Below are 25,945 nucleotides of genomic sequence, written 5' to 3'. Positions count from 1 at the left end.
AAAGAATACGTCTGCAATGTTAGTGTCAGTACCATTCTTAGACTGGATTTTTATGTCACCTTTGCCCATCACCGGAATTTTGGATTGATTTCCAAAATTAACTTCACCACGTACCGATTCGTCCAAGCGTGAGAAAAACTCCTTTCTTCCACACATGTGATTACTACACCCGGTATCAAGATACCAGATATTTGTACGCTCGTAATCTAGTTCAACATCGTTGCACGCCAGAACCATGTTTTCTTCAGCTTCAACTATATTTGCATGCTCTGTCTGCTCGTTCGGCATTTGAGTTCGGCATTCAAGTCTGTAGTGCTCGTTCGGCATCGTAGCACTTGACTTTGGACTTGTCATGTGCTCCGGTATAACCACCGCGATCTCCGGAATTATTAATATCACCAGCTTTATATTTACCAGTGATATTATTTCTTCCTTTGCCTAGACTGCGTCCTTGGCCTCGGCTGCCTTGATAGCCACCATGATTTGTCTGAACAAATCTGCTCTGCAATGCATGCTCTATGTTAGAGCTGCCGGCCTTCTGGTTCATCCTTTGCTCGTGGGAGTACAATGAACCCATCAACGGTTCTATCGACATGGTTGATGTGTCTTGCCCTTCTTCAATTGTAGCGACAACATAGTCAAATTTTGTAGTCAAAGATCGCATGATCTTTTCCACAATCCTTTGATCTTCAATTTTTTCACCATTACCCTTTAATTGGTTAACTATGGATTGCACCCGATCAAAGAATTCCGAGATTGATTCCGAGTCGCTCATTTTTAGAGACTCAAATTCACCTCTCAATGTTTGTAGCCGCACTTGCTTGACCCGATCATCGCCTTTATAGGATTTTTGCAAAAGATCCCACGCTGCGTGCGCCGTCTTCGCCGCTGATATTTTTTCAAATACTGATTCGTCTACAGCTTGAAAGATGGCATACAATGCCTTCTTGTCCTTCTTGCGAGTCTCCATCAATAGATCTTTCTCCTCCTTCTTCAATTCTTCAAATGCTGTTGAATCGACTACTTCGGTGTAGCCGCTCTCCACCAGATTCCACAAATCTTGGGACCGAAAAAATACTTTTAACTGGACGGACCAGTTGTCGTAATTTTTCCCCATGAGCTTTGGAAGTTGTAAATGAATCGAATTGGTTGCCGCCATGATTCAACTTACAAACCAGCTCTGATACCAGATGTTGGAACCAGAAACTCTACTCAAATAACTCTCTTTTGAAAAATGATATTTGCACCAGTGTATTTCTTCTACTGGATTAGGAGAAAGCTAGGGGGGGAGGGGAGAGAGAGAGAGATATGTTAAGATTCGTCTGTCTTTTATTTCACACACACCATGCATTATATAGAATGCATGTCATTTTCATGTTACATCACATAACACCTAACACATTCAATACCATAAATACAATACAAAGAAAAAGCAATACTAAAGGATTTTTACGAATCTTATTTGCATGCCTTGATATCTTCGGATTTGCATGCGCCAAAATTTTGACCAACCGCCAAAGATCTACCAATCTCAAGAGTTGTCGACAAACATTAAAATATCGATTTAATTTTCAACACTTGGCTCTTCCCTCTACCCTTCTTCCTTCGTGGAGCAATTTTGAATGAAAGAGGATAGTAGAAAGAGACAAGAATGGAGAGAATGGATGAAAGAAATGTAAAGCACTAGTTTGCTTTGAGGGAAACCTTCCACCAATTGGTATTTTCATTAATAAGATTCAAGACGCCCTCCACATTGCTTGACACAAAACATAAAAAAGAGACTCATAGAGCTAATTTTAGGGGTGCAACTCAGGTCAATTTTTTGGAATTTGGGTTGAGCTTTTACTATAACATCGGGTTGGGTTCGGGTTGATTCCAATTCATTTGTTAGCAAAAGCTCAACCTGACCCAACCCAAGTTGCACCCCTAGCTAATTCCTAAAATCCAGCAACTTAACCCTGGAGCTAAGCAACTAACCACTATTTATTGGACTCCTACTAAGTGGATAAACACCACTTATCATTTAACAATTTATCCCATTTCCCTCCTTTCAACATCTCTAGCAACACCATTGCCAGTTAGACCACCCAGAGTATGTTGGGTCTCTTTTCTTGGACTTCCACTCTGGGTGACAGAAACTGCTAATTGAGTTGGAATTAAGTTTGCAATTTCATTTTGCGTTTTGCCTTTATTATATGCATGATCGATCAGCTGCTTGGGTATTGTTGACCATTTTATGTGTAGAATGGCTGTGTGAACAATTGCTGGCTGAGGAAGCTATTAGATCTACAAGGTTCCTATAAAGCCAAGGCATGCTTAGAATGCTGAAATTTAGACTCGTACAACACAAAGAACCAATGCGTTATGCATCTGTTCAAAGACTAGTCTCTTGATTCTTTAATTGGGAATTTAAAGTTTTTCTTCCAAAGTTTTCGTCTTTGCATGTTCATTCCAACAGATTACTAATAGTAGAAGTGGAGATGAATTTCTTATGCAGAGGGAAATTGCATAAGAAATTCAAACTATGCACTAAGGCAACTCTTGGTCAGGTTTGTTTCAGTTCTGCTATGTTGAAGACCGGTAGATATTAACAGAGGGCGAAGTGGTAGCATCAAGTTTACAATATAAGGAGCAGTGGTGGATCTTTTTGCACATCAGATTTCTCAGAGGATTCCTAGGAGAAGGAACTGTATCCTAAGAGCACCAATTCACAGTTACTTTGACATTGGCTGTGGTTTATTAGTAGCTAGAACAGAGATTGTTAACGCTATGGAGGTCCTTACCCATCCATGCATTTTTGGATGGTCATCATGGGTCTTACAAGTATGGTGGATCAATATATGAAGCATCACCTCCCTCTAACACTAGCTTCACCAAGTGCAGGAGGGCTGCTATCAAGGCTCTCAAAGTCAATGAGTTTAACGTGTAAACACATGAAGTGCACATTGGGATTGTTGGGGGTTCCACGTGAAAGAAAAGATCCCTCATTGGTAAAGTAAAAGATGTGGATGGGCTTTATTAGGACTTGGGCTCCCTCCCCTTAACGGCTAGCTTTTGAGGGTGAGTTCTACCCGGATCGCAACAAGTGGTAACATAGCCGGGGTGTCGTAACCCCGATGGAAGATCTCGTAGTTCCCTCATGTATTAGGACTTGGGCACCCTCCCCTTAACGGCTAGCTTTTGAGGGTGAGTTCTACCCGGGTCCCAATGGGGATTTATTATGTTGGGGCTGAATCGTCTTCTGCTCGGACATGGAATTACGATCCAGTGATGGAAACATTTCTTATAAGACTGAAATTGACAGGAAGTTGGTATAATCGGTTGGATAAGGAATTTGGTTGTCGTGCTCGTGCATACCCATGAGTTCACAGATTGTGCTTCCAGTGAGATACACTGTTCAGAACTTCAGATACAACAGTGGGCATAGATAAAATGCCAATCTCCTTGACCTTCCAAGAGTATAGGGAAGATGACATTTCCAAAAAAAAAAAAAATGCAATTCTTCAAAAAGTGACGAGAAAAGGATTTGCTGATGCAAATGGAAAGCAACCACTGACTAGGGGAAGTTTGTGTGACATAAATTGAGTAGTTTGCTGAATTTTCTGGACTTGTGCACATCAATACAGCCACGAGCTGCAGTTTCACATAACGCCAGCAGGACAGGCATGTGGGCTGATGCAGTGATGCTATTACCGAAAATATTTAACATGGCTGTTTTGCACAGGGGAAAGCTGAAATACGTTCCTTCATCACACATTAAACTGACTTGGGATCGGATTGTTTGGAAAGTTGCATAAATTTTGGGTAGCAACTTAGAGGATTCATGAGCAACTCAAGCTGTAAAGACTCTAGAATTTGGTACTCCCTTTTGTGGCGGCAGGGCTAAGCTTGAGGGCAGGCTCTTTTCTAAGGGGGTGAGTATGATGTAGATAGGGCCAAGCTTTGGCGTGGGGTGAATGTTGATCAATGGCTAAGATTTTGCCAGGCATGGTTTAGAGATGAAGAACCTATGATTTGATTTGGACATAGAAGCTATGATCTGGTTGGGTAGTGGCGAATGTGTGTAATTGTGTATTTAGAAGTGTAAATGTGTAAGTGGGTCATAAGTGTAGGTGTGTGGAGCACTACTATGTGGATCACTTAAAGGGGCTGAAATGTCTATAAATAGGGGGTTTGGGTAGAGATTAGTGAGTTTTAAAAATGTAATTTTTGGAAATTTTAGAGTTTGTAGGGGGGTCGGAGGTAGGGCTGCACACAGTTCGGTCTGATTCGGTTTAGGGAGCTTTTTTTAACCGAACCAATCCCATCGGTTTGGAGAAAATCCAAACCGTAACCGAACCGATGGGGGTATAACCAGACCAAACCGAACCAATTTTGACCGGTTCGGTTCACGGTTTATCCGGTACAGCAGATCCAAATCAAGTAATTAAATACGTTTATCTATCCAAACAAAAGGAGAAGTGGGCTTGATGGTGGTGATCAAGGAGAAGTGGAAGAAGATCAGGGTGATCGGCCGGAGAAGGAGGTGGTCGGAATTAATGGATTTGGGTTCAATGAAGGAGAAGATGGTGGTCGGTGGAAGGGGTTTTAATGGAGGTCGGTCGGAGGGAGAAGGTGAGATTGTGAGGATGAGTTTGAGGAAGAGGGTAGGGTGGAGATGGTCGGAGCTCTGACCAAGTTGCCGGAGAAGGGTCTCTCTCTCTCTCTCTCTCTCTGACGAAAAAAAGGAAAAGACCCCTCTCTAACCCTAATCGATGGCTTATAAAGGGGATGATATATTTGCCTCCCGCCTTTTTCTTCTCTTGGACAGCCCCACTATTCTTTTACACTTCTAAGGGGTGGTCTAAGGGGAAGTGGTGAATGTATCAATGTATCATTACTTTTGATTTTTGAATACAGGGAATTGATATAGGCACACCTCGTCACCTCTCTTGTTTTAATTACCACCATTCTCTTTGCAAATGATATTAACTCACCTTAGATTTGATAATGACACAAAATCAGTTCGTCTTTTCCTCAATTTCTCGGTTCGGTTCGGTCAATTTTCGGATTAAAACTCAAAAATCGTGAACTGAACCGATGGGATCGGTTTGGTAAAATTCTAAACCGTGACCGAACCAATGCCTAGAAAAACCAAACTAAACCAAACCGAAAGGCCGGGTTCGGTTCGGTTTATCGGTTTGGACGGTTTTTTGTGCAGCCCTAATCGGAGGGGTTCTAAGAGAAGAGATGGAGGTTTCATCCGTTAGAGATTTACACCGTCATGAATTGATGTGCCTTTCCTCTTCGGATCGTTGGTTCATCTTGTCGAGTTTAAGATCCGGCACCTTCACTATGAGAAAATCTTGTCGAGTGTAAGATCAAATGAAGTATGTAATTTTCTTTTCCTATCTTAGGAATTCTATCCAATTTTCTCTGCATTATCCTTCTTTACTATTCTTAGATCATATGAATTTCTATGTGACCCTTTAATATCTGCTCATAGATCTCGTTTTCCTTTCGTAGTTTGTTGAAAAATAAATTTTCAGATCTAATTTGGAAATCAATCCTTGAATTCTTGCAAAATCAGTCCTCTTCTCATGAAATGTCATGCACATTTACCCCGTAAATTTCAGATTTGATCTTATATTTCTAAACCTAGATCAAATATGAATTTTTTCCGACCGGTTCCACCACTTGCCCTACGTCAAGATCCCACGGAGCACCATGGTGCGGATCTGTACAAAATAAGAAAAAAGATCCTAACGGCCAACACGGAGCTCCGTGGGTAGCCTCTGTAATAGCCGTTGAGAGCCCAATAACGGCTAGTTGTGGGCTCCCTTGCATATTTAAAGGCCTATAAGCCTCTTAAACCTTTACACACTCTCTAAACCTATTGGAACATATTCTTAAGTTCATAAACTCTTTTTGGCTCTATTTGGTTATATTTGACGAAATTAGAGACATGTTTCAATTGCAAATCCTTTTGAGTGATTGTGGTGAGATTATTGTTGTGTTTGCCTTGTGAAAAGTCTTTGATTTTCATCTTCCTTCATCTTTTTAGTGGCGGAGGGTGCCCGGAAGACTCTTGAAGCAGAGCTTGGGGTTAAAGCTTAGGAGGGTGAATTGAGTTTTTCAAAAACTTTGGTTCCTTTTTAAAAGATGAATTAAACTTAAACAAAGAACAATTGCAATTTAAAACTTAAAAGATAAAAATACAAGTGTTAAGAGAAAGATAAAGAGAAGAGTAAAGATTGCACCCGTATTTTTATAATGGTTCTGTCCAAACCCGGACAATGAAGAAAGATGAAAAAAAAGCCTTCTTCAAACGTAAATAACACAAGAAGCTCAATACAATGGATCTCTCAAGAATATACAAGCTGAACGTTTTTCAATCCCTCTAATAATCTCCAAGAGAGGTACATGGGTGTTAAAACACTCAATAGGGTATTCAATTAGAGTTTGAGAGTGTTTCAATATAGGTAAGGGCTTAGAACTCCTTTCTATAGCCAAATCAACCCAAAACTAGTTAGTTGTGTGCTCAACTAGGCCGTTATGACTTTATAAAAAACACCCAAAACTGGGTTTGGTTGACCGAAGCCGGCAAAGTGGATTTTTTTTATCTTACACCCAATTGGCCTTTGGTCGATCGAGATGGCTTCGGTTGGCCGAGCTTCAGTCTTTTTTGGCATCTTCTATTTTTTCCTTCGCTTTGCAATTTGGGCTTTGTTTCACTTAATTCCCTTTATTTGTTTAACTTGTTTAGGATTATTTTATGTGTTATTTGAGTACCTCTAATGGATCCTAAGAGAGGGAATAGATTTTACATTCTAAAATAAAAAAAGACTTGTTTTAACTCATTGTAATTTCTTTTAGATGCCCCTTGATGCCTCTTATGAAGGCTGTGTTGGATAGGATTTTACATAATAAAGACCTGACTTTTGACTTGATCTTCAATGAGCTTCATTCTTCTTTACTTCAAGTCCTCAACTTGGATCTTCACTTCTTTGCCCTTCGTTGATTCCCCAAGATGATTCCAAAGCCTTGATCAAAGCTTCATTGACTTTGAACCTAAAATAAATTTAAAACTCACGCACAAACATAATTAGTACCAAAGAATCACTCGTGTTTTGGAATCATCAAAACAAGATAGAGGAATGCCAAGGGTTGGATCTTGGGCTTACACCTGATAATTCAAAAAAAATATGAATATTACATGATATTCATAATAATGATCACATATTATTAAAAACCCATGAATATTAGATGATAATCATGAAAAAAACATGAATATTACATGATACTAAAAATAATCATCATCACAAAGATAATACAAAAAAATTATTATAAAACAATAAATAATATTATAAAAACATAATGCATTATTATGATTTACATGAAAAAAGGCATGATAATTACATGAATTTCATTCATTGATTTCATGATAATTAAATTCATTCATTCATTAATAAATTTAAATGACATGATAATAACATTATACTCATTCATTAAAAATGACATAAAATTTTCAAAAAATAATATGAATATTACATCATAGTCATAATAATAATAACATAGTATCATAAACCATGAATATTAGATGATAATCACGAAAAAATAAAAAAATATTGCATCATATTAAAAATAAACATCAATCCCAAATATAACACAAGAAATTAAAAAAAATAATGTAAAACAATACATGATAATACAAAAACATAATTTATTATTATAATTTAAATGAAAAAGGCATGATAATTTCATGAATTTCATTCATTGATTACATGAAAAATGCCATGATAATTACATAAAATTCATTCATTAATAAATTAAAATGGCATGATAATTACATAATATCCATTCATTAAAAATGACTTGATAATTGAAAAAAAATATGAATATTACATCATATTCATGTTAGACTTTATTTAATTTGAAATTAGATGCGGAACTTACCTCCGGCTATGACGATTAGATTTGAAGCTCACGTATCAGTCAAGCTTTGGCAAACCATGAACACGAACCATGATCTTCTCTGCACATGAACAAGAGAAGAGAGATCTTCTAATCTGTTGAAGACCTTAAGGCTCGATCGATGGAATCGCAGGCACAATTTTTCTCTGAGATTAGGGACCCTCTCTATGATGGAACTTTAGCTATATCGTATGAGAATGGTTCCCATCAAACGCAACCTATATTGATAGATTTCGGCACACGCGAATTTGTCCTTCCACACCTCTAACACTCATGTGTTTTAGAGTTTCAAAATATTTAAGTAAGATTTATCCTTAAGACTCCCTTTGTAAATACAACTGTTGCGGAGAAAGAGAATAGAAAAACTAACGTTTTCTTTTGAAGTGGGACCCACCAATGTGGGCCACACAATAAAACGCCAACAATTCATAGTAATAATCACATGTTATTAAAAAAAACCATGAATTTTAGATTGTAATCACACAAAAAAAAAAACTATGAATATTAGATGATAGTCACATACTGTTAAAAATATGAATATAACATTGTATCCATAGTTTCAATCAAAAGGGGAGGCGTACCTTCTCCTCCTCCTCCTCCTTCCCTTCGTAGACGCCAGCGAGTTCGAGAGACCGTTCGAAGAAAGATGCCACTAGCAAGAGTGATACCAGAGGGAGGGAGGGAGGGAGGGAGAGAAAAGAGAAGATGGCGAGTGAGTGAGACCCAGAAAAAAAAAAATAGAGACTGAAAAAAAAGCTCTCGGGTTAGTTCAAGTTGAACTTTATATGACGAAAATTTTTCCTTTGTTATTAGTAATATCTTGTGGCGGTTGTTAGAATCCGTTTCCTAAAATCATGTGATTCCCGTAACACATATTATGGTCGGCAGGTCCTCTTGGCAACTGTTTATGAGTCTATGACAACCGTCGCTTCTCGGAATTTACCTCGACGGTCTTTGTTTTTTCTCCGTCGCGCCAAAATAATAATTAGCGGTAACCTTTGGTGCTAAAGTCAAAAAAAAAAAAAAAATTGCAACGCAACTTGCATTTTACCACAACGGTTTCAAATTTTAGTCTCCCGCAAAATTACAATTGCCTACAACCTTTGGCGCTAAAGTTGAAACTGAAGTCTCGACGGTTCATATCCGTTGGCAATTGAATTTTACCATGATGGGTTTTAATGTCGGTCACCAAAAAGGAAAAATATGGTGGCAACTGTTGGTGCGAAAGTCTGTAATAAGCAGCGAAAAATATGAACGAGGGTAATTGTCTGCGTCGCCAAGTTTAGGTAAAAAAATATTTAAATTTATTTTTTGAGCATCTACTGTGTCGTGTAATCAGTAACTATCCTCCTAAAAATTCATTTAATGATAGTTGAAAATCAACCATTGCTAATTATGAATAATGGCAACGGTAATTTTTACCGTCTCAATTATTACATGGTTTTTGCTAACGGATGCCCTTAGGGCACTTGTTAAGGTGCATTGGGAAAGGAATTTTGCAATCATTTTTCACATCTTTGAGAATTTTATAAACGTATTGAGTCATTTTTATCAAAACATGTGTAAAATTCCTTTCCCAATGCAACTTAACGTGTGCCCTAAGGGCAGGGGCGGAGCTACATGTAGCATAAGGGGGGGCAGTTGCCCCTGTTGAGCTGGGCCAAATCCTTAATAGGCCCAACTCAATTGGGCCCAGCCCCCTTTAAAATTTGAAGGCCTGCCCCCCTTATGTATAAGCCTACATAAGCTTGGCTCCCTTATGCATATATCCTGGCTCCGCCACTGCCTAAGGGCACCCTTCTCGTTAGCAAAACCCTTATTACATTATGGCGACGATTAAATAGCAGCAGAAATATTTCCGTCATTATAGGCTCTTTTTCTTGTAGTGCATTCCAAGAGAAATACTAGATTGTTCAGTTCAATGGTAACATGGAATTTCTAGGTCCCACACAAGCATGTTTGTTTAATCAAGACTGTTGATCTCTTAGAACATTCTTAGACAACCCACATAGACTTGGTCCCATGCCGAATGGACATCCCATGCATTAGATATAGAACAACAAAAATCAATGTTTAGCTTTTCTTGGTGGTAAACTAAATGAAATTGATTAAGGTATTATCAACGGCATTTGGGCAGGCTTATTTTTGCCGTTGTGATGAACGGTCTCAATCACGTACATAGGGCACAAGCAGACTCCAAAAAGTGTGTGTGTGTGAGAGAGAGAGGTTAGGTCTAAAATCGGTAACAGGTTATGGTAGGGCCGGAAAGGCTGATCTGACACAGCACAACTGAAGGGCTGGTGGAGTCCTGCGCTGCACAAGGGCACAGACAAGAAGATAAAGGGTCAGAGGACCGACCCGGAGTGGTGCTCCGGACGGGCGCTTCGACACTCAAGTCAGTATGAGCAGGAGTGCAGAGCAATGTCAGAGCAAAAGCTTAGGGTTTTGATTTTCAAATCCCTCACCTTAGCACAAGTGAAGGCTATTTATAGTGATTCTGAGCCACCTGTCTAGGACAGGTGGTAGTTCTGAGCCACCTGTCCAGGACAGGTGGTGGCCTCTGTATGGACCAGGTCTCATACCTAGGAAAGGTAGGTGGAAGTCCCTGATTGGTCCAGGTGTCACACCTAGTAGGGACAGGTGTTGGCTTCGCAGCGGTCCCTGTGAGGGCCACGTGTCAACAACCAATTGGTTGCTGAGTTCGGACCCCATCAGTGCTGAGTTCAGACCCATCAGTGCTGAATCCGGACCCCATCAAGAACACTACTGAATAATGCAATAAGGAGATGGGGTTGTAGGGAAGGAAGGTTGCAAGGCGTTTGAGGCTTGTACCATTTTTTTGTTTTTCAGCTCTTATAAAAGATATCTACAAGTGTAATATTCTCTTGGTAACCCAACATGCATGTATTCTAAATCCCTATATTATTTATTGAAGTCTTAGGCTTTTATGAGATCTCATCCAGTCTTTTTGTAATGTGAAAGGAGAAGTGACCCATTCTTCCATGCCTCCCAAATCTACATGCATATAAAATTCAATTACTGTATAAAAATTGTTAGAAACTTGTTTAAATTCCCATGTGTTGCATGGAGATACAACTAATATTCTGCAATTTTAAACGTGTAAGACTATGTCGACTCTTGATTTTTCAATAATTAAATGATTATAAAAGTACATGTAACTCTAACAAAAACTTCTTTATTTCAATGCGAAGGGTAACAGTTCATGGCTTAATTACCATGCTTTTATAGTTTTATAGACTAACTCTGCTGAACTTGTCATTTTCCACCCATTTTGCCTAATAATTAAGGCTTAGGGCTATTTCCGGATGATGAGGGGCTTTACTTTCTTTGAAGATCATGGGTAGAAGTGTTGTGTATTTGAATTCTTCAAGTGAAAGGAACAAGATATCTACTCTCTCAGTGGGTGTTTGGATATAGGGAAAAGAAAATTATGAAAAATAAAAATAATAATGTTCATAGAAAAATATTCCCTAGAAACAAGATATCTTGGGTGTTTGGATCCAGGGAAAAGTAAATTATGATAGATAAAGTTAATATTTTTCATAGAGAAAAAAAATTCTAGGGCTTAGTAAGTCTTTTGTGGAAAAAATCAATGAAAAATCAGTTTATCAAACAATGGAAAATTCATTTTCCTTGAAAAAAATTCCAAAAAATATTTTCCCTACATCCAAAGAGCCTCTCTCTCTCTCTCTCTCTCTCTCTCTCTCTCTCTCTCTCTCTCTCGTTAAGAAAAAAAAAATACAAAAAATAACATGATGGGTTTGGTGGGCCTCATTTTATTTGAATGACCGACCAAATGCTTTAGACCTCCATGAAAGCAAAAGGATGCTTCCAAAAGGAGCAGTTTTTGCTTTAAGGAAGCACATGGGTAGTCTTAATAGCAAGTGAAATGAAGAAATGGGCCTTGTTTGGAGTGCCTTTTGAAAAGCTGTAAGCCAGTCTCACTTGTTTTTTTATTAAGACAATTGACAAAGGATCCTATTTCTCTATGCTTTATTTGAAAACTATCTCAATCTTTTCTTCACATTTAAATACTCAAAACCCATGTCAATCACCTTTTCTCACCACCTCCATTTCTTTTCAAATGTTTCACAACGATGCATGGCCACTAAGCAATGTTGTTATCTAAACAACATAATGAAGTTATTTCACTCCCTTTCAGGACCAAGAAGAAAAGAAGAAACAAATTAAACTCAGAAAATTGAAATGCAGCTATCAAACATTTTTTATTTCTTTAAATTTTCAATTTGTTGGGTAGTTATGAGGATCATCAAACTTGTGTCTACTCCTACTCCATGGAGTAGATAAGTTATATACGGCCAAAAATACAGTGGGGCTCACATTGTTTGGGTGATGCAAACCATTCATTCGATGGCCCTTACATATATAAATATACATTTCTATCTAATTAAACAAGGAGTTGGGTCCATTTCTTGATAAAATAAGTGACTCGTTTTATTGACTCGGCCGAGTCTACGTTTGAAATTGCGACACACTCAGTCAGACTCAGACATTAGCCATGATTTGCTTTGGACCCCAAACTCACCTCTAGGAGAAAAAGGAGAAAGAGTACAAAGGTAGCATGTGGGGTTTGGTTGTTCCTTCTCCTAAACATTTAAATAAGAAAAGATAGGTCACAGGCCATGTATGGATTTTCCTTTCAGAACTTTTGGGTGAGTGGAAGAATTCTGAAGATTTTTCCGTTATTTATTTTGAAAGTTTTCCCCAAGTACAAATTCAACTCAAGTAGAAGAAGCTTTAAAGTAGTTTCTTATCTCACACTTCCTTGTTAAGTCGGTTGAAGCTTCAAAAATACTTCGCAGATACTTAAAGCATCAGTAAGCCACTCTTAGACTGTACGAAGAACTAATATTAGAATGCTATAGATGAAAATGATATCAACACACCCAAAGGCGTGGGACCCACTTGAATGAATGATCTAAACCATTCGTTTTTTGGGCCCATTCATTGGCTACAAAAAATAGGGGTCGTTGGATAATCCAAACCCTTTGATTTGCATTTTTGTGGAAAATGACATTAAGATTAGAGCATCACAACACAAATGGATAGAGTGGATGTGATCAGAACCGTTGATCATTTGCCTTGGATTGAACCCAAAGACTATAACCTGCGTTCCTTAGAGTTTTCTTAAGGCTAATCGCTGGAAAGAGTCCATATTGTAGGTCATACTGTGATGATTCATTGTACAAAATTGTACTAATCAAATGATCCTAGCCGTCTATTGAGTAGACTTCAAATAGACAGTAAAAATAGCAAATCGCTGATGTTTAATTAAAACACACAGTTTAATCAAATGGTTATGATCATTCAATTAGTTTTATTTTTTAACAGAGTCTACCGGCGATGGGGCCCGCCATACTATGGGAATTTTTTTTTTCTCATGGAAATGAGTTTCCTAGTATTGGGTAAACTAATTTTAATAGAATTTTTGCCAAAACTGAAAATTTTCCTTATTTTTCAAGGAAAATTGGTAGCCTACTAGTCTCTGGAATTTTTTTTATATAATACTTTTTCCATAAAGAAAAGCTTTTCTACAATTTTCTTTTTACCTAGATCCGAAAGAAAAATTGCAAACCTACTCACATTAGGAGCTGATATAACGTCTAGGAAAGGAAATAATCAATACCAAAACTCTTCTAAGCAATATAAAGCATCCCTTTGGATCAAGGGGCTAAGCTTATCTGTTCATGGTCTTATCAAGATCAACGGACTAGATCATCATTACCTATAAAATTTGTCCAGCTAATTAGAGCTTGCTGTTAATCAAATCATCATTAACTATAAAATTTGTCTCATATTTCTATAATAAAAAATTCCAATTAATAAACCCATTTAATTCAAGGCTACTAATATTGAAAATACAATGTTTTAATAATTGCACTAACTCATATTGTTTTTTTCTGGTTTTAATTGACATTTGAAAGCTTTTTGGGAACTTTAATAACATTTGAGAGCTGTTTAAAAGAGAAAAGTCAAGATGAGTTAGTGCAATTATTAAAACATGGTAATGCGTATATCAGTAACTTAATTCAAAACCCAAAAATCATTCTTCCATAACTTTCTCTCCCACTCCCCCTCTCCTCCCTTTTCTTTCGGCCCCATTCTCTTTATTCGTTTCAAATCCCAACTTGTTCTCTATTGTCTCTTTGTTTTTTTTTAATTTTTGAAGGCTTTTGTCTCTTTGTTCTTTAACCCACATTTTCTGCTCTTCGCTTTCTCTTTTCCCCATCTTTTGACTGCTTTATCTCTCATGGGTTGTTACACAAACAAAGATCCAAACTTGGGTTTGCTCTTTTTTTTCTTATTTCCAAAAACCCATTTCTATTATCCTCTTGATTTCATCTAATCATTTGATTTGATGGGTCTTTCTTCATTTGGGTTTCTGTAAAATCCTCATTCTTTCTAAGAGAATTCAGTGGAAGAATTTAAAGCCTAAAGGATGAGATCACTTTGGTTTTTACTGCTGCTTTCTGTTCTCTTTCTATCTTGTGATTCCCTTATATATGAACAAGGTATATTTTATTTTTTATTTTTACTTGCTTTGATGTTTGATTTTGATTGCATGGAAATATAGGAAAATCCTCCATGGATGTATAGCTAGATGTGACTCTATGTTTAGGTCATGTGATCTAATGTACATTTTATTTATTTATTTTTCGGATCTTTGAAGATTTGCATTGGATTTCTATGGACATTCTTAGTAAAAACATTCATTTTAGATTTTCTTTTGATTGGGTTGTTGAAAAATTTTCAGTTGTGGCATTGAAGGCCTTCAAGAAAGCTATCAAAGAGGACCCTCCTTTGGTTTTGGGGAATTGGAATAGAGACAATATAGATCCTTGTGACTGGTTGGGAATTTACTGCTCACCAGCTCGAGATCATGTCATAACCCTGTAAGGAATGCTTGTCTATTTGATAGCATACTTAACTCTATATTTTTGAGATCTTACTATTATGTTGGATTTGGGTTTTGTAGAAATCTTTCTAGCTCATCTTTGAAGGGATTTATTGCACCAGAACTAGGCCTCCTGACTTCCTTGCAGAAGCTGTATGCTTTCTATTTGATTTGCTTTTATAATTGTTTGTTCTTAAATCTATTAAGGCCCTGTTTGTTTTAGATTACTACAACCGTTTGTCAGTCCCAAACCTATTATTGGACTCGAAATTTAACAAATTGGACTCAAAATTATGTTTAATTTTGTGTTCAATAATTGGTTTTGGACGCATAATCGGTTGTCATAATCTTAAATGAATGGGGCCTTAAGATTATGCCAACTGATTGTGAGTCCAAAACCAATTATTGGACTCAAAATTACGTTTAATTTTGAGTCCAATAATTGGATTTGGACTCACAATCGGTTGTCATAATCTTAAACGAACAGGGCCTAATCAAATAATTAGGCAAAAAGAAATGATTTTGTTGAGGCTTAAATAGCAGAGGTCTATTTCATTTAATTTCACAGAGTTCTTCATAAAAATAGCTTCTTTGGGACAATTCCCATTGAGATTGGCATGTTGAAAAGCCTCACAGTGTTGGATTTGAGCATGAATCAACTCTCAGGGACAATTCCTCGTGAGATCGGATACTTGAACAATGTTAAGGAAATGTAAGTTGTGTTCATTACTAGCTTTAAGTAGTCTTCCCCCCTGGTTGGATCTATTGCTATCCATGGCTTGTCTAAATTCTTTCACTGATTCAGATTCCTTCAATCTAATGGATTGACTGGGAGCATCCCAACTGAGCTTGGTAATTTAATGAACCTTGTGGAACTGCGGTTAGATAGGAATAAGCTTCAAGGAGCTGTTCCTGGCAGTAGCAACTCAATAAGCTTCACATCCGGCCTGCATGGGAAAATGTAAGTGGAACGGCAATGTGTTTCTTACTTTTTTTTTATATAGTTAGCGTCATGGGGAGATTAAAGTTTAGACTTTAGATCTTTCTTATGGTAGTTTTCTAGATGGTGTTCTTTTTTTTTTGAATGGTTCTAGACGGTGTTCTTTTAATAATTCTTACTCAAAAAATTACTTATGGAACACATCTTTTCTTCTTGTTCAAATTCTGGAATTTAATCTAGTTCAAGAATTAAATGCTCCATTTTGAGAACATATTATTCTGTATGGCATGTCTCCATTGAAACATATGTTTCCCAATTAGTATTTGTCTTGGAAGCATAGGTGAAACATGACATAATTTGACTGAGGACCAAAGAAATATGCATTTTTAAAATTTCTAAACACGAAAAATGAGAGTTATTGGAACTTTTAAGAACGGGAACTCAGAATAAGCAAAGAGTTAATATTTTATCCACTATGTTGCATTAGTACAAGTACGAGTGTCAGAATCCAACATGGATACCGAGTGTTGGATTCGTATCCATGTTGGATTCGGCAAACCCCAAAAAGAAAGATTCATGAATTCGCCAAAATATGTTAATCAATTCTCAAATTTTGATTTTTTTACACAATACTCAACTCAACTCAACTCAACAAAGCCTTTGTCCCAAACTAGTTGGGGTCGGCTAAATGAATCCTTTAGAAAAATTTCATGAAGAAGGAATCTACCCGGATCTAATCCTGGCTCTAGTTGGGTACTTTTACGTGGATCATTTTCTTCCATTCTATCCTATCCAAGGTCATGTTCTCTGTTATATTCCTAGCTATCAAGTCTTTCCTCACTTTTCTACCCAAGTTGTTTTCGGTTTGCCCCTACCTCTTTTTACTCCATCAATTTGGCACGAGTCATCTCTTCTCACTGGAGCATCCAAAGGCCTGCGTTGGATATGTCCAAACCATCTTAAGCGGTTCTCTCTCATCTCCTCCTCAATTGGTGCCACCCCGACCTTTTTACAAATGTCTTCATTTTTAATTCTATCTATCCTTGTGTGGCCGCACATACATCTAAGTTTTCACATCTCCGCTACACTCATCTTATGCACGTGCTGCTTCTTGGTGGCCCAATATTCTGAGCCGTACAGCATGGATGGCCTCACAACTGTCTTATAAAACTTTTCCTTCAACTTGGTAGGGATTTTACGGTCGCATAGAACTCCCGAGGCAAGCTTCCACTTCAACCAACCTGCTCTTATTTTATGGTTAACATCCTCTTCAATCCCTCCTTCCTTATGTAGAATTGAACCAAGATAGCGAAAGATATCTCTCTTAGGTACCTCCTGCCCAGTCATATTTACTACATCTTCGTCCCGCCCCCTTACATTACTAAAGTTGCATTCCATATATTCCGTCCTACTTAGTCTAAAACCTTTGGATTCCAAAGTAGTTCTCCATAACTCTAACTTAGCATTTACTCTTGCTTCGGTTTCATCAATGAATACTATGTCATCTGCAAATAACATACCCCACGGCACCTCATCCTGGATACCCTCCGTAAAGCTCATCCATAACTAGTGTAAAAAGATAAGGGCTTAGAGCTGATCCTTAGTGCAGTCCTATTGTAACTGGAAACTCACTAGACATGCCATCCATGGTTCTGACACTAGTTACTGCTCCATCGTACATATCCTTAATCACATCAACATATTTAGTAGGCATTTTTTTACTTTCAAGGCCCACCACATTGTTAGTGTATTTTCAAAATAAAATAGCCTTTGAAAAGTATTTTTAAAGAAAAGTACCTTTGTTTTGTAAAAGTGGTTGCTTTTTAGAAAAGAGAGTAAAGTAGCTTTGGAAAGATAGTTCCACATCGGTTAGGGAAAAAATAAGAGAGGTTTGTATAGCTTTACCCTCTTCTCTCTATTACTTTAATGCACAATGGGTTTTAGCCATTAGGTGGACCCGCGGGACGGTGCAACGCATCGTTCGCGCATTCACACGCGCGGCGTGGGCAATGGGCTATAGGGCGCTAGTGACGTACTCTGCACTTCGCACGACCGCATCGTCATAAGGAGCAATTTGGAGCACTTAATTTTTTTTAGACAATTTCCAAAGCAATTATTCTCTTGAAAAGCCTTTCTAAACTACTGTTTCACAGAAACTTTATAGTTTACTGTTTTCTGCAGAAACAGTAACTAGGGTCTCAAATACTTGTTCTTCTGAAGGTGATTTTTGGGTTTGTTTCCGCTTTGTGCAAAGCGTCAACAGACATCTTGATGGAGATTACACCGGGCTTCATTGTATCTTGGAGGCAAATTCGTGGTACCCCTTGCACACTTACTGGTGGGGGCGAATATTGTCTTAAGGAAAGCGACATCGCGCCTTGAAGCATATCTTTTCTTCTCTATTTTCCCTATCTCCACAACAGAATTTTCCAACAATCTTAAGACAATATTATTTGGAGAACTTCATGGCACAATCAGTGAAGCAGATGACACAAGACTTTGTGAAGTTGAAATACTTCAATAAAGGCAATTTCAAGAGATGGCAAAAGAAGGTTCACTTCATTCTTACCACTCTCAAAGTGGTGTACGTTCTGACTACACCAAAACCGGCAGAAGTGGAAAATGAGACGCTCGCCCAAGCCTGTAGAAGAAGAAAGTGGGATCAAGATGACTACTTGTGTAAAGGCCACATCCTGAATTCTATGACAAACGAACTCTTCGACATCTATCATTATCAAAGCATGGAATCGGCAAGTGCACTTTGCACGGCTTTGGAGGAGAAATATCTTGCGGAAAATGTCGGCGCCAAGAAATTCGTTGTAAGTCATTTTTTAAATTATAAAATGACAGATGATAAGTTGGTAGTGGATCAAATTTATAAGATCCAACATATCATCAGTCAAGTATATCAACAAGGGGTTAACCTTAATGATTCTGTTATCATTCCTTCAATCATTGACAAATTATCACCATTATGGAAAGACTTTAGAAAAAGTTTAAAACATAAAAAAGAGGAAATGACTCTTGAAGATTTGATTCAAACCCTCCAAATTGAGGAAAAATCAAGGCTTCGAGACAACAAAGATGATATTGCTAATATGTCCTCTAAAGCCCATATGGTGGAAGTTGCCAATGTAATAGACCCCCTTACTAAACCTTGGAAAGGTAATCGGAAGAGGAAAATGCATCAAGGCAAAGGTTCTGAAAAGAACAAGAAGCGCAAATGCACTTGTTTCCAGTGTGACAAAATGGCCACTACAAAAAGGACTGTCGATATAAAAAGTCGAACAATCAAGGCAACAAAGATGGAAACAAAGAAAAATTTGTTGCCATGATATCCGAGGTTAATTTCCTCGAAGGAGAAGATGCATGGTGGATTGACTCGGGCGCTACAAAGCATGTCCGTAAAGACAGATGTGCATTTTCGACTTATGTACCGGTCGAAGATGGGAGTGTTCTCTATATTGGAAACTCTCCAACTGCAGAAGTCAAAGGCAAAGGGAAAGTGGAACTTGAATTCACTTTCGGAAAAGTGTTCGCTCTTACCGATGTATACCGTGGACCGAATGTTATGAAGAATCTTGTTTCGGGTAACCTTCTTAACAAGAATGGCTTTAAACTTGTATTTGAGTCCAACAAGTTTGTACTTTCCAAGGGTAGGACATTTGTAGGGAAAGGGTATATGTATGAGAGAATGTTTAAGAAAAACTTCAATAAAGTAAATGTTTCTGTTTACATGGTTGATTCTCTTACTTTATGGCATGATAGATTAGGACATGTTAACTTTGAAAAAATGCATGATATGGTAAAGTTAGAGTTAATTCCTAAATATGATAAAAATACGATAGATAAATGTAAGATTTGCATGCAAACTAAGATGATTACTAAACCATTCCCTAGTGTAGAAAGATCTACCATTTTACTTCAGTTAATACTAGTGACATATTTGATTTGCATGAGACTCCAACAAGAGGAGGCAAAAAGTATTTTGTAACATTTATAGATGATTTTTCAAAGTACTGTTATATTTATTTATTAAGCCATAAAGATGAAGTCTTAGATAAATTTAAGACATACAAACTAGAAGTAGAAAACCAATGTGAGTCTAAGATTAAGTGTCTTAGATCCGATAGGGGTGGTGAATACCAATTTCCCGATTTTTGTGAAAATGAAGATATATTCCATGAATATTTCGCTCCTTATACACCACAACAAAATGGTGTTGCAGAAAGGAAGAATATGACTATAATGGAAATTGTTAATTCCATGTTAGTCAATTCTGGATTAAATAAGGGATTTTGGAGTGAAGCCTTGTTAACGGCTTGTCACATCCTAAATATAATACATAATAAGAAAACTAATGCAACTCCCTATGATTTTTGGAAAAAGAGGAAGCCTAACTTAGGATATCTTAAAGTTTGGGGTTGTAGGGCAATAGTCTAAGTACCCAAACCCAAGAAGAGGAAGTTAAGAGAGAGGTATTGAGTGCATATTCTTAGGATATGCAAATCATAGGAAAGCTTATAGGTTCTTAGTAATAGAACCAAATGACCTAGTAGATATAAATACCATTATCGAGCCTAGGGATGCAATCTTCTTTGAGAATAGGTTCTCTTCTATTCCTAAACTAATGGATTCTAACCCACTTTAGAATTTTCATTAGAACCTCGAAAGGAAAGTAATGAGGAACCTATAGAAATTAGAAGAAGTAAAAGAGAAAAAAAAGATAAAAACTTTGGTCCTGACTTTGTGATATACTTAGTTGAAGGATCAAGAGATAAGATCTTTGAATCTAATATGTTAAGTCTAAACATAGAGACAGATCCTAAAACCTATGAAGAATCCATTAAATCCCAAGATGCAGCATTTTGGAAAAAGGCTATAAATGATGAAATGGATTCAATCATGGGTAATAAAACTTGGAAACTAGTTGATTTACCACCTGGATCCTAACCTATAGGTTGTTAGTGAATCTTCAAGAAGAAGATGAAAGTAGATGGAACCATAGAAAAGCTTAAGGCAAGGTTGGTTGCCAAAGGCTTTACTCAAAAAGCCGAAATAGACTACTTTGATACTTATGCCTCAGATGCTAGGATCTCTACTATTAGAGTTCTAATTGCTCTTGCATCCATATACAAGTTTCACATTCACCAAATGGATGTTAAAACAACATTCTTGAATGGTGAACTTGATGACGAAGTATATATGGAACAACTTGAAGGCTTTATCATACCAGGTCAAGAGCATAAAGTTTGTAAATTAATTAAGTCTTTGTATGGGCTTAGACAAGCCCCTAAACAGTGGCATGATAGATTTGATAAGGTATTAGTGTCAAATGGATTCAAAATACATGAATCAGATAAGTGTATATGTAGTAAGTACAAGAATAGTAAAGGTGTCATTATTTGTCTATATGTAGATGACATGTTAATATTTGGTACTGATATGGATAGTATCACTAGTAATAAAGGATTTTTGTCATCTAGCTTTGACATGAAGGATATAGGTGTAGCAGATGTGATTTTGGGTATAAGAATTATAAGGTAAGATAATAACCTTATTCTTACCCAATCACACTAAATAGAGAAAGTCGTTAGAAAGTTTAATCACTTTGATTGCACACCAATATCGTCACCTTTTGATTCAAATGTAAAACTATATCTTAACACTGGTAGGTCTATTTCTCAGTTAAAGTATGCTAGTGTCATAGGTAGCTTGATGTATGCTATGACATGCACTAGACCTGATATCGCATTCTCAATAGAAAAACTTAGTAGGTTCACTAGTAATCCTAGTTATATACACTCGAATGCTATAAATAGGATACTAAAGTATCTAAAAGGCACTATAGACTATGGATTGTACTATAATGGGTATCCTATGGTATTAGAAGGATACACAGATGCCAGTTAACCAACTGAGCATGATGATTATTCATCAACGAGTGGATGGATATTCACTCTTGGTGGGGGAGTTTTCTCCTGGGCCTCTAAGAAGCAGACTTGCATAACTACTTCTACCATAGAAGCAGAGTTTATTGCATTGGCTTCATGTTGTAAAGAGGCAGAATGGCTAAGGAATTTGCTATTAGAAATTCCGATTTGACCAAAACCTATGCCATCGATTTATGTGCATTGTGATAGTCAGGCCACACTATCAAGGGCATATAATCATGTTTATAATGGTAAGTCCAGGCATATTGAATTTAGACGCAACGTTGTTAGGCAGTTACTTACTGATGGAGTAGTAACTATAGATTCTGTGAAGTCAAGTCAAAACTTGGCTGATCCTTTAACAAAAGGTCTGGCAAGAGATATGGTGTTTAGGACATTTATAGGGATGGGCCAGTAACATATGATAACTAATGATAGAAACTCGACTCAACGCTTAAAGAGACATCAAGTCTTGAGTTCAATGAGCCCAAGTACATCATTTGAAGTGATTGCAAGCATTATATAAATGACATCCCAAGGTAAAGTGCTTGGTACCTGTAATGTGTAACGGAGGAGGTTGAACAGTGGGCTCTTAATAGGCTCGTAGCATAATTGTTAGCGTGCTATAGTTACAGGGGCACTCTTGAGCATACCTACGTGAATGTTAAGGTGGTGCCGCCTTCTATGGGACTTGGCTAGTCTCTAGAGCGCTCATGAAACTGAGATATAGACACAAGGCCACTTCACGTGTCGGTTGATTAGAATCACCTGAAGAAATGAATTTCTTATGTGTGAAATGTATCCGGTTGGCTATATAGAATCGCTAGTTCAAAGACACGTCTACTATGCCGTTCTTGTCAACTTTGATATGTTCTCACTAAGTGAAGGTTCAAATCGTAAGATACCTTCATTTATGCATAAGAGTTCCAAGTATGATGAGATAATACTTTTGATTTTGAAATGGTGGGGGATTGTTAGTGTATTTTCAAAATAAAATAGCCTTTGAAAAGTATTTTCAAAGAAAAGTACCTTTGTTTTGTAAAGGTGGTTGCTTTTTAGAAAAGAGAATAAAGTAGCTTTGGAAAGATAGTTTCACATCGGTTAGGCAAAAAGTAAGAGAGGTTTATATAGCTTTTCCCTCTTCTCTCTATTACTTTAATGCACAATGGGTTTTAGCCATTGGGTGGACCCGCGGGACGGTGCAATGCACCGTTCGCGCACGCACACGCACTATGTGGGCAATGGGCTATAGGGCGCTAGTGGCGCACTTTACACTTCGCACGACCGCATCGTCGAAAGGAGCAATTGGAGCACTTAATTTTTTTTTAAGACAATTTCTAAAGCAATTATTCTCTTGAAAAGCCTCTCTAAACTATTGTTTTACAGAAACTTTTCTAGTTTACTGTTTCTGCAGAAGCAGTAACTAGGGTCTCAAATACTTGTTCTCTGAAGGTGATTCTTGGGTTTGTTTCCGCTTTGTGCGAAGCGTCAACATACATCTTGATGGAGATTACACCAGGCTTCATTGTATCTTGGAGGCAAATTTGTGGTACCCCTTGCACACTTACTGGCGGGGGCGAATATTGTCTTAAGGAAAGCGACATCGCACCTTGAAGCATCTCTTTTCTTCTCTATTTTCCGCATCTCCACAGCATAATTTTCCAACACACATAACACTCCTGGGAACCCTATACGCTTTCTCCAAATCAATGAAAACCATATGAACGTCTTTTTTATTTTCTCTAAATCTCTCCATTAACCGCCTAATCAAGAAGATAGCTTCCATAGTCGATCGTCCGGGCATGAAGCCAAACTGATTCTCTGACACCTTAATCTCTTTTCTTAGTCTATGCTTAATTATCCTCTCCCAAAGCTTCATGGTGTGACTCATTAGCCTAATTCCCCGGTAATTGGTGCAAACTCTGAGTATCCCCTTTATTCTTATAAATAGGTACTAATGTACTCTTCCTCCACTCATCAGGCATCTTCTTAGTCTTCAAAATATTGTTAAATAATATAATTAACCAAACCAAACCCACATCACCCAAGCATCTCCAAGTCTCAATAGGAATATCGTTAACCCCCCTAGCCTTACCTAATTTCATATTTTTCATAGCTACTCTTACCTCTGAAGTTCGGATTCTACGAACAAACCTCCGGTTTGTATCATCGAAAGCGTTTTCAAGTTCTCCCAAATTCGCTACAGGTTCTCCATTAAACAACTTATCGAAGTAACTTCTCCACCTCTCTTTAACCTCATTTTCTTTTACTAACAATCTTTGATTCTCGTCTTTGATGCATTTTATATGATTCAAGTCCCTGCTCTTCCTTTCCCTCATCTTAGCAAGCTTGTAGACGTCTTTTTCACCCTCTTTCGTCCATAACCTGTGGTACAAATCCTCTTATGCCTTGCCTCTAGCTTCCCTTACACAATACTGTGGTAATAAAAAATAACATATTAAAAATTTAAATAGGTTAAGTAAATCTAATAATTTATTTTCATATAAAAACTTATTGATAAAATTGCAAACGTGCGGCAATTGTAAAGTTGCGGTAGTAATATTTAGAGATAAACAAATAAAAGAGATCTAGAAGTGTCGCAAAGAAACCTCAAGTATTGGAATCTGACACGTGTCAAACACAAGTACTTCGCCCTTTCAGAAGAATCCGTGTAACATGCTCTGTACGTCTCTTGGATCTAATGACTTAACAAAAGTATGATGGAATATTTGATTGTTTGATTTAGAGATAAAGATGATTTGATATGCAGAATGGCTTCTAAGGTCAATAGGAAAGGCAATAAAAGGAAACATTGCTATTAGGTTTCTGTCGAGAAGGTAATACTTCCTACTGAAGAATATAATTTAAAGACTGGTTCAAGGGGTTAGAGAAGTCTATGAGGTCTCTGAACCTCGTAGTTCTTAGTATTGCCATTCAATGAGCTTCTACCTTGTTAGTGTCAAGGATTCTAATTAATCTGAGATCCTTGCTCTGTAGTGTGAAGTTAAGCTTTTGGATCCTTCATTTCTTGAATCGTTGGTGGTGCAAAGTGACCTTTTAAAGATTAACCTGTGGGAATTCACTGATGCCTTTGAGGTGTTGGATTATATTGGGGGTCATAGTGTTTATTTCAGGCATGTCTATTGGTAGGCAAATTATGAGGCTTATTCGTTGATGTGTTGTTGTGTCTTCAAAGGTTCTTCGGTTGTGAGATATTATTAGTTTATTATCCATTATAGGATGATGTTTGAGTTGCCATTGTAGCTTTTGGTTGGTTTCTTGTGACCATCTTGTTATTTCTGTTTGTTTCCTTAATAATATTTTTCATCTTTCAAAAGTAATAAATCCATTTAGTGTTCTTATTGTGTTAGAATCTATTAATCGATAATGTTTACTTGATTCCTCCTGGGTGAACCACTTGTAGGTGCAACTTCAACAATCTGTAACCAAAGGTCACTCCAATTGCATTCTGAAGCATCCCAAATATCATTTTCATTGTGTTCATTTGACAAGGTTCAGATTGATATTCAAAACAAATGTAAAAATTATTAGGCAATTAATGGATCTGATAAAGCTGGACCAACAACAAACTGAATGACAGTTTAGGTGTTGTTTTCCTTCGTACAAATAAAAAATAGCATGACAATTTCCTGCTAAAACCATTTTGTTTCTCAAAATGATAAATAATTTGTTAAGAGGCTCAATATTCAAAATCTCAGACTGCAATCAGAGATCACTCGTCTAATTTCTGATTTGGACCTGATCAGTTCAATGCAAAGTTAACAATGTTACAAAAGTTGGTGGAGCCAATCATTAACTTGACCCATTTCGAGTATGAGCTTGGCATGGAGATCTCTACAAAATTGAGTCAAACTCTGGTGAGAGGGCACAAAGCTCAAGAAATTTACCTTAATCCATATTTCCACCATTCATGTGGATCAAATTGGATCTAGTGCTTCATGCTTATGACAGTGCTAATTACTTCCCTAAGCGAAGAATATATATATATATATATATATATATATATATATATATAGAGAGAGAGAGAGAGAGAGAGAGAGAGAGAGAGAGAGGAAACTGCTGGTGCGCTTAAGCTCACCAAACTTATGGTGCGCTTAAGCGCCCAATCACATGGGGGCCCACTTTGTTAGGATGATCCAAAGCATTCATTTGAAAGGCCCT

General features: G+C 37.3%; 2 protein-coding genes across 2 annotated transcripts in view; one reads left to right on the top strand and one right to left on the bottom strand.

Moving 5' to 3' along the window:
- Positions 1-273: 273 nt before the first annotated feature.
- On the bottom strand, positions 274-1,285 carry LOC143859214 (uncharacterized). The gene has a single exon (XM_077369909.1). It carries the CDS (start codon positions 1,157-1,159, stop codon positions 302-304), a length of 858 nt encoding a protein of 285 aa, XP_077226024.1. The 5' UTR covers positions 1,160-1,285; the 3' UTR covers positions 274-301.
- Positions 1,286-14,039: 12,754 nt separating this feature from the next.
- LOC143859135 (putative LRR receptor-like serine/threonine-protein kinase At1g63430) overlaps positions 14,040-25,945 on the top strand; it is a 31,174-nt gene continuing 19,268 nt past the window's right edge. Inside the window, exons 1-5 of the mRNA XM_077369817.1 lie at positions 14,040-14,507; positions 14,750-14,888; positions 14,972-15,043; positions 15,459-15,602; positions 15,696-15,851. Coding sequence (XP_077225932.1) covers positions 14,435-14,507; positions 14,750-14,888; positions 14,972-15,043; positions 15,459-15,602; positions 15,696-15,851 — 584 coding nt within the window. The 5' untranslated portion in view covers positions 14,040-14,434. The remainder of the gene's footprint in view (positions 14,508-14,749; positions 14,889-14,971; positions 15,044-15,458; positions 15,603-15,695; positions 15,852-25,945) is intronic.

This window comes from Tasmannia lanceolata, unplaced genomic scaffold (assembly GCF_043159265.1).
Source record: "Tasmannia lanceolata isolate RefF3 unplaced genomic scaffold, GAP_Taslan_0.1 ptg000029l, whole genome shotgun sequence".
In the NCBI taxonomy this organism is placed as follows: domain Eukaryota; kingdom Viridiplantae; phylum Streptophyta; class Magnoliopsida; order Canellales; family Winteraceae; genus Tasmannia; species Tasmannia lanceolata.
Note: the sequence above shows the minus strand (reverse complement) of the source record. Positions and strands in the feature narration are given on the sequence as shown.

Coding starts and splice junctions, on each gene's coding strand:
- LOC143859214 (XM_077369909.1), bottom strand. CDS start 1,159: ATGGCGGCAACCAATTCGATTCATTTACAACTTCCAAAGCTCATGGGG.